At 37.3% G+C, this 14,639-nt stretch overlaps 1 protein-coding gene across 1 annotated transcript in view; it reads right to left on the bottom strand.

Annotated features, from left to right (window-relative positions):
• The window catches only part of cplane1 (ciliogenesis and planar polarity effector 1), a 122,559-nt gene that overhangs the window by 88,609 nt on the left and 19,311 nt on the right, over nucleotides 1–14,639 (bottom strand). The window contains exons 9-12 of the mRNA XM_028802447.2: nucleotides 13,536–13,718; nucleotides 11,144–11,399; nucleotides 10,793–10,939; nucleotides 8,567–9,279 (exon numbers count right to left, since the gene is read on the bottom strand). Coding sequence (XP_028658280.2) covers nucleotides 8,567–9,279; nucleotides 10,793–10,939; nucleotides 11,144–11,399; nucleotides 13,536–13,718 — 1,299 coding nt within the window. The remainder of the gene's footprint in view (nucleotides 1–8,566; nucleotides 9,280–10,792; nucleotides 10,940–11,143; nucleotides 11,400–13,535; nucleotides 13,719–14,639) is intronic.

The following is a 14,639-nucleotide window of genomic DNA, read 5'->3' as shown; positions in this document are numbered from 1 at the left end:
TCCTTAACAAATAATTATTGGTATAATTTCCCTCAGTTTATTATTTAAAATTTTAAAGCAGTACTTCGCCACCGCGAAGCGCGGGTATTTTGCTAGTTATATGATAAGTAGTGATTCATTTTCTTTCAGCCCTAACCAGTAAAAAAAACTTTACATAAATATAATTTTGAATAACAAGGTGCTATATTAATTTTCATAAGACAGAAGAGTGATCACCAACAGAAAGCCAAATTAAAAAAAAGGAATCTACATCAAGAAGAATGTTTCACCTCAGAAAGGTCACATGTATTGCTCTGACGAAAAACTGTATGTAAGGATGTGTATGTGTATTCCTATTTTGCATATATTTGCTAATAAATTGTGAAGGAATCATGATGAAATTAAGAAAAAAGGAATACTGGTAATTTTAAAAGTAAAAAGTCTATAGAAAATTTGCTGGACAATATAAATGTGAACCATAACCTTAAAGAAAACCTGAATGGTTTATTACAGACCCATAATCTGAAGATATGCCAAATATCTGCAATTCCACCTTGCAAGTTAAGTTGGTGTTGTTAACACTAACCTGCAAAAGGTCATTGGCAGTTTCAGGATGTGTATTGTTTGTTTCAGATTTGCATTATTTTTTACTGCAGTGAACAAACAATGCAATGCTGATATCTACTTGGAATATGGTGGCAGATTCTTAAGAGACCAGCTTGCTGAATTAATTTCTAGGCTACCTATGGTCACTGAAGCAAAGAACACTGTCTGGCAAAGATTTGATATTGATTGCTATTATGAGTAAAAGTGGACAAATCTGTGAAAAACAATGTTGAAAATCTCTTCAAAGAATAACTTGGTAATGTGTGCAGTACGAACAACTCTTAAAAACTAAAAATATGGATTAGCTGTTTGATGCATAACCCCAATTGATCATACATCCTGTTTCTTCCATATCCGGGAAACCTAAAATGCTAGTTTAAAATTCTAGCTTCTTAGAACAAGTTTGAAGCATGGTTAACAATTGTAAGTTGAAAGAGAAGTGACACAGGGCTTCACAATACCACTTCTCAGAGCTTGCATAAATACTACAATTAAAAAAAACCAGTTGATCCAATTTTCAAAAATCTGTCAGTATCTTCCTAAACTTATTTGTAATAATATAAAATGTACATTTCAATGGCTTCTCTTGCTATTAACAGTGTACTAAATCAAGTTTATCTTCTTTAGAGATTTGTTTTCATATTCATAAAAGGTTGAATGAAGCTATGCCTTTTATTACTGGTTTATAAGAAATAGACAATACATGCCCATTCGAGAATTTTGCATTTAGTTTTCATTACTATTTGAACATAGGACATAAACAACTAAACATATTATACAGACTATAAATAACATGTTAAAAATAAAAACTTGCTTATTTCAATAGATGGTCATCTTGGGCTTAAGCCTATCACAGCAGCACTAGATGTAAAGCAGGAACTTAAACTAGATGGGGTGCAAATCTATTGCAGGGTACACTCATGTACAGAGAAAAATATCAAAAATAACTACTAGAATCACTTATTAATTATGTTTGGAAGAAAAAACCAGGAGAAAAAAAACATATGTGCGAAGAACATGCATAGTCCACCCAGATAGCAATGGGATGGGATTTAAACTCAAGATCTTTGAGGCAATAGCACTATCCATATGTATGAACACATAAACACACACACCATTTACAGAAGAGTGTCTTTAAACATCATTAGATTAAATTATAAACCACTGACTAATACTTTAAATTTACAGTCTAAAACACAACCAATTTGATCATCATTTTTCTATTTACAATTAGTGATGTAGATCTGTATGTCTGAAATGGTAAATTTTCCAACATTTTACTTTATTTCATCTTGTTTATTTATTAGTCTTATGATGTTCAAAATATTTTAATACAGTATAGGCACTAATTTTAAATAGTACTATTTTGCTTGATTTTGTGATTTACCATTTTCATTAAGTGGGCTGTAAAGTTCATAAATGAATGGACAAATAGTATGAAAAATGTGTTCATTCTACAAATGGCCCAGTCTCCCTTCAAACCTTTTTACATACCATGTGCACTTCAGAACAAGTCATCCTCCTGAAGCTAAGCATGTTCAGGTCCCACCAGTAATTGGATGGCAGACCATCTAGGAAAAGCTTGGGTTGCTGTTGGAAGAGGTGCAGGCAAGGCTAGCAAAGGGTACGTGCCATGTGGTTTAAATGCAGTGATGGGGACACTGTGCTGTAAAAATGGCCCCATGCTTTGGATGAGAGGTAAAACCAAGGTCCTGACTCTCTGTGGTCAAAAAAGATCCCTGGACATCCTTTGTAATGAAAAGGGTGCATCCCGATGTCCAGGCTAAATTGTCTACCACAGCCTAGTTATTCTGCCCCCCTAATCAACCCCTGTCTCTAAATGTCTCCCTCTCTCTCACCATTTCACCACCTAACAGCTAATGGTGCAAAAATGGCTGCCATCGCATCATCCTGGTGGATGCTACACATCAGTGGTGGTTGAAGTGGCTCCGCACTCACTGAAGCGTTTTGAATAGTGACAAAAGCACTATACAGTATAAATGTAAAGAATTGTTATTACTACTCATTTATTTCATGATAAATGTTACAGGCTGCACTGAAGACGATGTGGACTGCAAGTTTAAGATGAATCAGGACTAGTCATAATACTCCAATTTTAGTGCTTAGAAGGTTTGCAGATTCATCCAGTTGCTTTTCAGTGATCTTCTGTGTTAGTCAGATACCACATTTCAAATAAAGCAATTGCTCTGTATCAACAAAGAAGTATATTAGTTAGAGAATGGACATTTCTCAAGCAGTAGGTTTACTGTAACCATATTTTGGTCCATACATGTATTGCATAATATTATTGTTCCACTGGTAGCAAGCTCCCTTCTCATGTAGTACACATCACTTGCAGTGAACAAATTACGCAAAGCGGTTAAAATCACACCACAATTTTAAAGGACTCATGCTGCAGCTTCCTACATGTCTTGAAATTAATTTCCAAAAAGACACACCTTGAAGCAAGAAAAGTAACCAGCTAAATGCTAAAAGGAGAAGGGCATTGTTTTTGTCTGTAGTCACAACTGTTATTAATAAAGCCTGCACTTTATACTTGCTATCTAACCTCTAAATCACTTTTCTTCTTATAACAGCTACGAAGAGAAAACCTGAAGTATGCTTGTGGTCATTTGATTCTTTTAATGTTCTGCATGTGTTGCAAGGTCCTTAATACTGATCATTCTTGGATGCAGTAGGTCCTCACTGCTTGGACGTTGCTGACTGACTGCCTGTCTCCTTTACCAGACTTGTGAATGTATCAATACACAAATGCAAAAAGCCTCATGGCACATTGTCGAAGTGGGCAACAATAAATATAATCAATATGACACCATGAACTTCACTTTAAATGGTTGTAGTCATATATGTGATTTTTTGCTGTGTTTACATATTGATATAGTTTGAATTTGTACTCACATATAAAAAGGTTGAGCTTGTACTAAGAAAAATACATTGCTTAATGCAGACTCTATATAGGTAAGGATCACTTTTTAGCTGGGATCCCCTTTTGAAAGGTAAAAACCACAGCAACAGACTACAAAACAAGACAAGGCTGAAGTCCAGCACAAGGTGTTTTATATTATAAACTAGGGGGCTCCACCCCCTGCTCGCTTCGCTCGCCAACCCCTGGTGTTGGGAATGACAAAGAGCGTGATGTATGAATGAGATATAGAATAGTGTGACAGTGTAGATGATGCAAATAGAAAGCAAACAATAAAGTGTGTGGCACAGTGTAAAGGTTTAATTGAAAATTTCTTTGTACACGCCGTTTAAGTGTAAAAGGTAATTCCAGCTCAGAACTTGTAAGGTCAATGAAGATGGTTATTGTTGTGATCAGAGTCAAGTTTGTCAGAGTTTAGAAAGAGTTGTGTCTCTCCAGGAAGTAATGGAATGACTTGGGTATTTATGTTTTGCACATTAATATTTTTTGGACCTAATATAGTGCGTTGTGTTAAAAGGGGCATTTGGTCTAATGAGATTGCTTTTCCAAATCTGTCTGTAACTAAGTTGTCGCAGATAAAGGCTTGAGGAATTGTAATAATATGTGGCTGAAGTCCATCTGTATTGGTGAGTGTACCATCTCTCAGTTGTAATAAGCAATTGTTATGATTTGGTTCTGGACATCGTATCTTTTTTACTAACTGTATCTTTTGAAAGCAATGCCAATTGTCTGCGTATTTTAAGGTGCACTGAACAATAGCTGAGTGCATGGCATCTGGAAGAATAGCTAAGCACTGTCTAAAATCTCCTCCTCATAAAAGTACCTTTCATCCAAATCGAATATTATTATTCATAAACGTTTGTAGAAGTTTATGAATGGTGTTGAGTAAGTGACTTCATGCCATTGTATATTCATCAATAATTAACATTTTTTCAAGACGGATGTCACGTGCAGTGCCACCGTTAATGTTCATAGTGGATACCGATTTGTAGGATCTAATGCAGTTGATAAAGATTTCACTTTCAGGTACATCGTTAGTTAGAAGCTTTTGTAGATATTCAGTATATGAATGTAAAGAAGGCAGTCTAATTTGACCCTTTTGACAACAACGTGTAAATGTATTACTTGTATTGTCAGTTGTTTCTTCAGGGAAGTGAACTGAATGACAATGATTGCAAATGACATTCATTAATCCGAATGAATTTTCCTGGTGTATATTTTGCTTGTGCCGTTTGAGAGGCGCGTTGTTGCATGTGTAGTATTTGGGACGTGTTGTTTTGGAGCTGTAATCGATTTGCCTGTGCTGTGTGAGAAGCCTGTTGTAGCCTTCCTTGCCGTTAACGTATGTCTGAGATGGGAGGTGTTTCGTTTTGAATCCGTGACTGTTGCGATGCAGCACTTTGATTGATAGCTTGCGTCATGTGGATCTAGGATGTAGATTTGTGCATATTTGCGTTGTTGATTTGTTCCAGGGTGCACTGTTCCAATGCGATGCAGTATTTGTGCACGTATGGGAAAGCAGTATGGGCCATTGCCTTTTGGTGGCCTGATATTTACTCCGTTAGATGCAAAAGCAAATGAACTATTGTAGGATCTAATGCAGTTCATAAAGTTTTTACTTTTAGGTACATCGTTAGTTAGAAGCTTTAGTTGAGCTTTGCGTTTTTGGAGTCGAGACATTTTTTCTTTTAGAAATATGGATAAGTAATAAGGAGTATTGCACTCACTGTTAATATGGAGCCTTTTCTGCGGTTGAACGGTTAATAGTGCCTTATTGTAATGAGATCCACCTATGCTGCATAGCCGTCTATTTTGTTGTTTCTTTCGTGTTCGTGTGTTTGTTCCTGTTATCCTTTCCTTTTCGTTTTGTACCCGTGACCGTGTATTCAAGACTTGTTTCTTTCTCAGCATGCGAAATATGGATAAGTAATAAGGAGGTTCGCAGTCACTGTTAATATGTTTCCTTTTCGGCAGTTGAACGGTTAATAGTGCTTTATTGTAAGGAGATCCACCTATGCTGTCTAGTGTGAAGGTGTTGACGTTCACTTTAGAATATGTGGCTTTGGGTGTCACTTCTTATGGATGTGTGTGTGTGGGGATTGGGGGGTGAGGATTGTTGTTACGCGAGCGTCTTCTTTCTTTTTGTGTTCCTGTGTCTTGTTGAATCCCCCTCTTTGTGTGTGTCCCGTCCGTTGCTTGTAGGGTCTGTGGGGTGGTTTTGTGTTCTTTTTTTTGTGTTCCATGGGCTTGTTGAATCCCCCTCTTGGTGTGTGTCCTGTCCGGTGCCTGTAGGGGGGGGTTGCCTTGCTGTTGTGTGCGAGCCTCTTTTTTTTTTTTTTTTTTTTTGGGTCTAGTTTCGTGTGCAATGTGTTTCGTGTTTTGCCTGCATTTGACTACTTTTTTATGTGCCTTTTCCTTTTTTCGGTGCTCCTTGCGCGTCATTTCTCCTTTTTTGTCTTTTTTCTGTGCTCACTCCTTTTTTCTGTGGTCTTGTCCGTCTCTTGCGGCTCCTCATCCGCCTCTCGCGGACTGTTTTTGCGCCTGCGCAGTACGTCTTTTTGCAGCTACGGCCCATGGCCGGATGTGCCTGCGTCCATCATCCGGTTTAGCATTCTCGGTTAGTAATATGGATGAGAAAGGGCATTTAAGTTATCATCATTTACCACACTGAGCCTTAGCAAGTATTTGTTAAAGTAGTTAAAAAAATATTACAAGTCAAGAAAAGTGCTTTTTGTTCAATAATGTTTGAGTGTTTTAACTAAGTTAAGGTGTCTGTGTGTTTCTGAGCTATCAAGAAGCTACAACATAAAAGAACTTGTGTTTCAGGAAGTGTATTCCTTCCTGCAAAATACAGTTACAGTGGAACCTCGGTTCACGACCATAATTCGTTCCAAACCTCTGGTCGTAAACCGAATTGGTCGTGAACCGAAGCAATTTCCCCCATAGGATTGTATGTAAATACAATTAATCCATTCCAGACCGTACGAACTGTATGTAAATATATTTTTAAAAATATTTTTAAGCACAAATATAGTTAATTACACCATAGAATGCGCAGTGTAATAGTAAACTAATGTAAAAACATTGAATAACACTGACAAACACCCAGGCTCCCTGCTCAGCTGCACGTACAGGCTCGCTCTCAGCTGCACGCGCGCTCTCTCTCAGCTGCACGCGCGCTCTCTCTCTCTCTCTCTCTCAGCTGCACACGCTCTCTCTCTCTCTCTCTCTCTAGCACGCGAGCCTGCCTTCTCTCTCTCTCTCTCTCTCATCAGCACACGAGCCTGCCTGCTCTCTCTCTCTCTCTCTCTCATCAGCACACGAGCCTGCCTGCTCTCTCTCTCTCTCTCTCTCTCTCTCTCATCAGCACACAAGCCTGCCTGCTCTCTCTCTCTCATCAGCACACGAGCCTGCCTGCTCCCTCTCTCTCATCAGCACACGAGCCTGCCTGCTCTCTCTCTCTCTCTCTCTCTCATCAGCACACGAGCCTGCCTGCTCTCTCTCTCTCTCATCAGCACATGAGCCTGCCTGCTCTCTCTCTCTCATCAGCACACGAGCCTGCCTGCTCTCTCTCTCTCTCTCATCAGCACACGAGCCTGCCTGCTCTCTCTCTCTCTCTCTCTCTTACATTGCAGCAGTTCAGCAGTTCACGTCTGACCGAGAACAATGCAACACGTGCGGAAATCATCAGCGTGCACAAACCGAAAGGGAAACTGGCTTGTTCGTATACCGAGTGTGTGGTTGTGAACCGAGGCAAAAGTTTGGCAAACTTTTTGGTCGTAAACCGAGTTGTACGTGTACCGAGGCGTTCGTGAACCGAGGTTCCACTGTATTTGTGAGATAATAAGGCTCTCAATATACTTGCTCAGCAGTGAAAGTTAAACTTCTGTTTGAATAGTTCATCATAATGAAACAGGAAACAAAAAAGGTGCCAAACAGAATAGATAGTGACACTTTTTTGGTGAAGTTTACATTTTTGGCTTTAAATAGTAAAGTTACAAAAGATAAAATATATATAAAATGCATATGGTCCTTAACTACTGGCCAAGTATGCTATACTATAATCCTGCCCTAAGTAAGGAAAAGAAATTTATAAAACAAAATATTTAAATTACAAAAAGAGCACTGGAAAAATGCCTTAAATGATAATTAATCACAATACACTCAAATAGATCAAGCAAAGACATACAGTTTTTTACACTATCACTCAATGCAGGTTTACCAACATGCAAATCTGTGTTAATCTACCTGTACTGCCTAGAAGTGGGTCAGAATGCTGTCAGACACTGTATTGCAGAAGGCGCCAATTACACACTTGCTACCCACCAGACCTCTTTTTGCAGCAAAATGTTGCAGGAGGACAAACTAATCCCAGATCAAGCATACACAACTTTCACCTAAAGCACCAATATCTTACTTATTAATGTAATAACGTCTGGACAGAATCAACTAATAAATGACTGTAAAGTTAGAAACTAGACTAAAAAAGGCAAGTTACAGACTAGGTTGAAATTCTATAGCAAAAAAGTCTTTAAAGTAATTAAATATATATTATGACCATTTCTTTATTCAATCCTGAATACTACTCTAGTTATCAATTTCACTAGACTTCCTGATCCTCTTCAAAATAAGACTGCAATACAAGTACCTAAACTACATGAGCTTCTGTCATACCCCATTGACAATTCAAAACAGAACAGAAGCACATACTGCTAAAACACTTGGTTAGTCAAGTTCTAAACACAAATCAAAACCACTAAAATAAAAATAAAGAGCTTTCCTATTCCACTAGGCTCATGAACCCCCAATATCAAACATCTGGTATGAACAGAGGCGAGTTAAATATCAACAGAACTCATGAACTCCCATATTGAAAAATGTATTATTATCAGGAAAGTAAAAAGTAGTTCATATAGTAAAAGTAAAGTAGTCTCCAGCATGGAGCAGAAGTGAAATGAAAAAACCTCTCAAAGATTAAAGAAATTAATAAATATTTAGTATCACATCAAAATAAAAAGGATCAAAGATTAAGCACACCTGTCAGAAGGTTTCTGTTGTGTATCCACCTTTTGAGGTGCCACTACAGAGAAGTTGATAGATTTCTCCAAGTCAATGCCCTCCTGTAGAAATGGAGTTGAGAACATATCCAGCCGTGCTCCATTGGATGCCAGCTGACTTTGAGCAGTATATATCACATTTAGATGCTGGGATGTCAGCTTCAGAACAAAGAGTGCATTTGCTAGGGCTTGAGGAGAAGTAAGGCCACTCCGTGGGAAAACAAACAGTTTCACAATTTCCCTTACCAGTTCCACAGTGACACTAAGGCACTCCTTGTGAGTCATGTCCCAGTAAAGAACAGTTAGGAAGTATTTAAAAATCTGGAGAATCGGGTACATCCAGGCATCTCTTTTCAAGGCTTTATTCTGATTCATCTTATGCTTCAATTTTAAAGAAGCAGGAAGTTGATGGTCTAAAAATTGACTAACATGAGCTAAATGGACAAGGCAACGGATAGTATATTTTAAAAGGGACCTCTTCCTCTCCATTCTCCCCATGGAGACTCCTATACTCCATACCATGAGGAGGTTCTTCTGAATGACAGAAATCTGTGTAGCTGTGTCACTGGTTTCTGAGGTTAACTCTGTCGTAGCATGGATTGTGTCAAACATAGAGGCAAACTCAAAACGGCCACAATCTGGTAAAAAATCACATGGAGGGAGGCTGTCATCATTAGAATTTTCTTCATTGAACTGTGTATGGAAAAGGAAAAACAAAATCATCAAGTGAAAATAACATATTTCCAAATTCAAAGTATATTAATAAATCCACATGGCTTCACATAAATTTACTATACCATTAAAAAAGACATGGGAACACTAGAAAGGCAACAATAAAATCTGAAATCTCATTACAAAAGATTCATCTAAACATGGCCAATGGGTAAAACAACCTTTAAAAGAACCTCAGTAATATGTCTGTATGAGTCCCCATACTTCACTGTGACCAGAGCAGCAACACACCTGATCCTTATCCTATGGGGAAGGCGCTGGAGCCTGTGCAGGAGGTTGACAAATAAAAGCTAGAAACAGGCAGACTGGCCTCAGTGCATAGCATTGGCCCTGGAAACAGATTTCTCAATTAAAGGTTGTCGCTCTTCAGCTTCAATGTTACCTCAACAGGAGTGGTCCAAGAAGCGTGTTGAGATATTCACAATATCTGTGTAATTTGAGTTTGTTCCAGGACTACTGTTTGCATGTGTGTTCCAAATAACTATTCAGACTATTAAGCCTTTTGGAGACATTGCCTTTCAAATGGTACTGAATCCTACTAGGAGATTTTAACATACAAAGTCCTGAATTACCAGCCCATCCCCTAAACCACCACATTGATTCATGGGTTTTTGGGTTCTTCATACAACGCAATACTAGAGACCAGTGACATCGCATTTTCGCTGTTTTCTGATGATTTATGCAAAAAACGGCTGCATTGTTTCACATCATTTTTTTTCAAAGCCTCACATGAAAGAGTACTTTTTTTCTATTAACAGATCCCCTTTAAAGAAACAAACGTTGGTACTAAATAACATGTTGCTTCACTATTAGTAAATAATAGCAAAATTTTACTTGAACTTCCTTTCAAATTCTAGTATGCACTGTCACAGGTTGAACTGACACAATGAACCCATTCTTTCACATAATATGAATTTATTGTATGTTTGCACTTTCTACCTTGATATTTGGATGCATAAAATAAAGACATACTAACAAATTTTAAACTACAATAATGTGTTCTCGTTTGTAAATGAGACAAGTTCCATCTGTACTAAATTAAAGCCACTCAACGGCAATGTTTGTGCAGCACGCTGGGTGGTATATTTTAACAGTATGCCAACACTAGTGGGTAACATCAATGAGTGTGACTAAATAATCTGACTATTATTTGTTGTACAAATGGCATTACTTTCATTTCAACATTAGTTTTGGAATTCAGTTTCCTACCCTGCTTTCAATATGTAGTATTACATTCTTTTTATTTTTTTACATGTCCCTTTGTTAACTGTTTTGTAAAGATGTTTGTGAAGGTACTCATTATTAAAGTAAATACAGTATATACAGAAAGTGAAATGTTAACTGTAACAGAGTAGACCATATAAGTAATCATTTAAAAGAGGGCATAACAATGCAACTATTTAAAACCTGAAGGGTCTCTTCAACTGCTACTTCTTAATAAAAGGCTAAAAATAACAGGTAATTTCTTGCTTACCTTAGCTGTGTTTATATCATCTGTGACATCTGTATCTTCCTGAAGAAACTGAGGAACTGCAGTTCCAGTGTGTTCTTTATGGGCTTCACCTTGCAAAGTAGCAAATTTTAAGGAAGAAAGCATTTTCAAATGCATGTTCTTTCTGGGCTAAAAAAATTAAACAAAAGCCATTGAACAATGTGTTCTATCATATACTCTTAACACAAGTACCTGTCATTCACGTAAAAGTAGCAGAATATACTAAGATTAACCTGTTTTGTAAAAGTATTCGATAAAATGAAGGAAATTCATAGAAATATAGCAAGGAAAGCAAAATAAACATTTTAAAAAGTACTTAAAACTCTTCTGCACCTGAGCTGCCAAGAGGGCCTGTCTGATTTTCTCAAGCTGTTGAGCAGTATCCACAAGCACTGAATTCATGAAGGCAGAAGGTGAGGAGTTGTTAGAGACTCTGAGGACAGTGACCATGTAGCCATCGGAGACAATGAGATAGGGAAGGTACAAGTGAGCAGTCACTGAAAAGCGCTGCCTCATTTCATCTTTCAGTGAAAGTTCTGAACCAAAAGCATCTTCAGAATCAACTGACCTCAGATCAGACTGTGGAGGCCTATTAGGATGAAATCAAACACTATGAAACAAATCTAAAAAAATACTACAATATTGGATAGGAAATTTATTAGAAACTTAAATGCAGTATATCACACTCAATGAGCATTTGAAAACTAGGCAACCACAACAACACACAATTCAGCTATACTACATGTAGATGCTTAAAGGGCAGTCAAGATAAAATATTAATAGCTCATGTGATGGCAAAGTTTTGCTTCTTTTACTTTAATCAGAACCTCACAAATTTATACTAATTTAAAATCTTTATTTAATAGCTATTTACTTAATTTTGCTTACATTTAAATGCTACTAACTAGAAGATACTCTGAACCTGTAAATTGCATTTTAGAAAAGAAAAATGTATAAAGAAAATGGAAACACAACCCTTGTTAACCAAGTATAAAATACCCTGCAATTTCAATTAACATCACACATGTTCCAGAGATTAATTCAAATTAGTAGCAGCTTAGTGACAGCTTTTTTCTATGTTTTGATGGCTCGAAACATAGAACTTTATTCTACCTTTGCATAATATTAAGTAATTTTACAATATACAATGTAGTAAATAACACATAATTAAAACAATTTTACAGTACTATACAACATTTTTGTGTGGTGCTAATAAAAGTAACATTTAACTAAATCAAAATTAATGCATACAGGTCAGATGATATTTTGCTGTGCAAGATATACTTCACTATATGGTAAGCACTGTTTTTGACCCTGCTGCTCATAGCTTTGATGCTTCAGCACCTTCTGCTAGTTCATAAAGACGGTACCCATTCATGTCTGGGCAATTGGAATCTTGTACAATGTCAAAGGATTTATTATGGCAGCATTATTGGCAGCATTCTGTGTAGAACTTTAGAACATTATTTTTTGTGAAGCTTTTACAAGCCTCTGGTTGACCCAGTTTTTGATTTCATACCACACAGGCAAGAAATTTTGTACAATATAATGATTAACATTTTTTAGTATCAAAATTATTAACCCCTCATTTTAAAGGCCCAAACTTCTTCAATATAACTATCTCTCTGGTATCAATGAAAATACATTCCACATAATCTGAAGCAGCCACCAACAAGTTTGTCAGGCCATCTACACTTGTGTCATCAACAAATCTAAAGATGTGATTGACACGATATTTGACTATAGAATCACAGCAGTATCTACCTGGGCCTCTGATTACGTGCCTCTGCCCTTTAGGTACAGTAAGTGATTAAACCTGCACAATGAGCTACACAGGCCAGATCTCTAAGTTTGAAACCAATGAAACAATTGTAGAAAAGACAGAGCTGTCACCAATACATAGCATCCTAAAACTGGTGTTTTGGTGTTAAAGGGCAATGCAGAGATATAACATTATTCACTGACATGGAGCAGGTGTAAGGAGAGCAGAACAGTCCTGTCATTATGAGACATAAATAGCTTTTGCAAGAGGTTCACAGCTAATAAATAAATGCCAATTGCTGGCAGTCACTATGATATGAGCAAAGCATTCAGTTACGAGGAACAAAAGCGGAGAGTTGAAAAACAAGTCTGAGAGGTTTAGGTTATCTATGGTGGTTTTAAGGACCACGTGCATTACTAAATTTTACTCTTTTAAATATTCTCCACATATTATGTTCATATTGTAGTTTAGGTATAGCATAGAATCAGCTGTTCACTGGGAGTATTGCAGGAAGGATCTGTGTCTTGAGTTTCAAAAACAGATGTAAAATACATTCAACCTCTTCTGTAACTGATATACAGTACTATGGGTGGGGATTGCAGCTTCACTGCCTTCACAGCTGGCAACGGTCCTTGTCTTATTATATACCATGATGCAGCACCATAAAGCTGTTTTTTCTAACTGTCTATATTGCCCTTTTTGTCTATATGATAGCCGAGATTATTGGTAAAGCTTCTAGTTTTCTGAGAAAAAAAAAATACTAACCATACTCTGATAGCTTTTTTAAATTATTACTATTATTAAAATGAGTGTGTTACTGCAACAATGAAATGAAGGCAGATGTCTTAAAATATTAAAAAGTGCCTATATGTACACTTCATGACCTATTAACTAGATAGAACATGAAACATGAAAAAGCAACACCTTTAGTCAACTTCATTATTAATAAAGAGCTTCACTTACCTAAAGTTTATTAATGGATGAAGAGGAATATACTGTGCTGGGCCAAATTCAACAGAGCAACCATAAGTTGTGAGTGTAAGGAGGTCCCCCAGTCGGGATAAAAACAGAAGAGCTCCTCGTTTGAGCAGACAGGCCAGGTACAGGTCATTACAGGTCCAAGAGATATCACCCACCCAGTAGGACCTGCAAACCAGCCCAGCCAAGAAAGCTATTTAAACAACTAACATGAATATTAATGCCCAGTTAACTAATAAAGCTGTACCACATTTTATTTTAACTTTGCTTTCATTTAATATTAACCTATTGGATAAGACTTTTCAAACACTTTAAGGAGGGCAATCTAGCAGAAGCATCGCACTTAAAACGCATGACGTAGCCCTGGAATTCATACATAGAAGGGTTAGACTTCCACCCCAATATTTCATTGAACCTTATATCCCCAGCAAGAGCATTTAATTTCTAATTTACACAATCCACAATATCCTTACACTAAAAAACGATAAATTGAGGATGAAACAATTTAGTGATTTTCTAAACTAAAATTAGAAATGTATTATTAAAGAATGTGACTTGGAGACTAGGGAATCCATCGGGAGCCCGGGATTCCTGGACATTTTTCATTCCCGCATTCCAGGGAATGAAACTGCTGTAATTCCCGGGAAAACGGGAACGGTCAAACTTGCATATATAGCGTGTAAAAATCGATCAAGAAATAACAGAGTTATAGTTGAAAATAATTAAGGTGGCGCCATTGCTGCAGCTTGCACTTCATCAGACAACAGCTTTGAACAGTAACTTGAAATTGCAATGCATCAGTCTGTTGCATCCGCATTATCTGTGCCAAGAAACTTGCCATGACAGAATGATGACAAGAAACTGGATGCATCAGTAAAAGCTGAAATGGTGGTGTTTCAGAGCAACGGCAAGCGCGGGCGTTGTTAGGGCGTTTAGGTGTATCAGTATCTGATAATTGTGCCACCTACTTCAGTGGAGGCAGAGCGTGCTTTCTTAGCGGCTGGCTTAATTCTGTACGAAGGTGCGTTCTTGCCTGGACGACTGCACGCTGGACACGTTAATAAATAATAATAAATTACATTTATATAG

Source organism: Erpetoichthys calabaricus, chromosome 5 (assembly GCF_900747795.2).
Source record: "Erpetoichthys calabaricus chromosome 5, fErpCal1.3, whole genome shotgun sequence".
Classification (NCBI taxonomy): domain Eukaryota; kingdom Metazoa; phylum Chordata; class Cladistia; order Polypteriformes; family Polypteridae; genus Erpetoichthys; species Erpetoichthys calabaricus.
The sequence above is the reverse complement of the archived record's forward strand: the minus strand, read 5'-3'. Positions and strand labels throughout refer to the sequence as shown.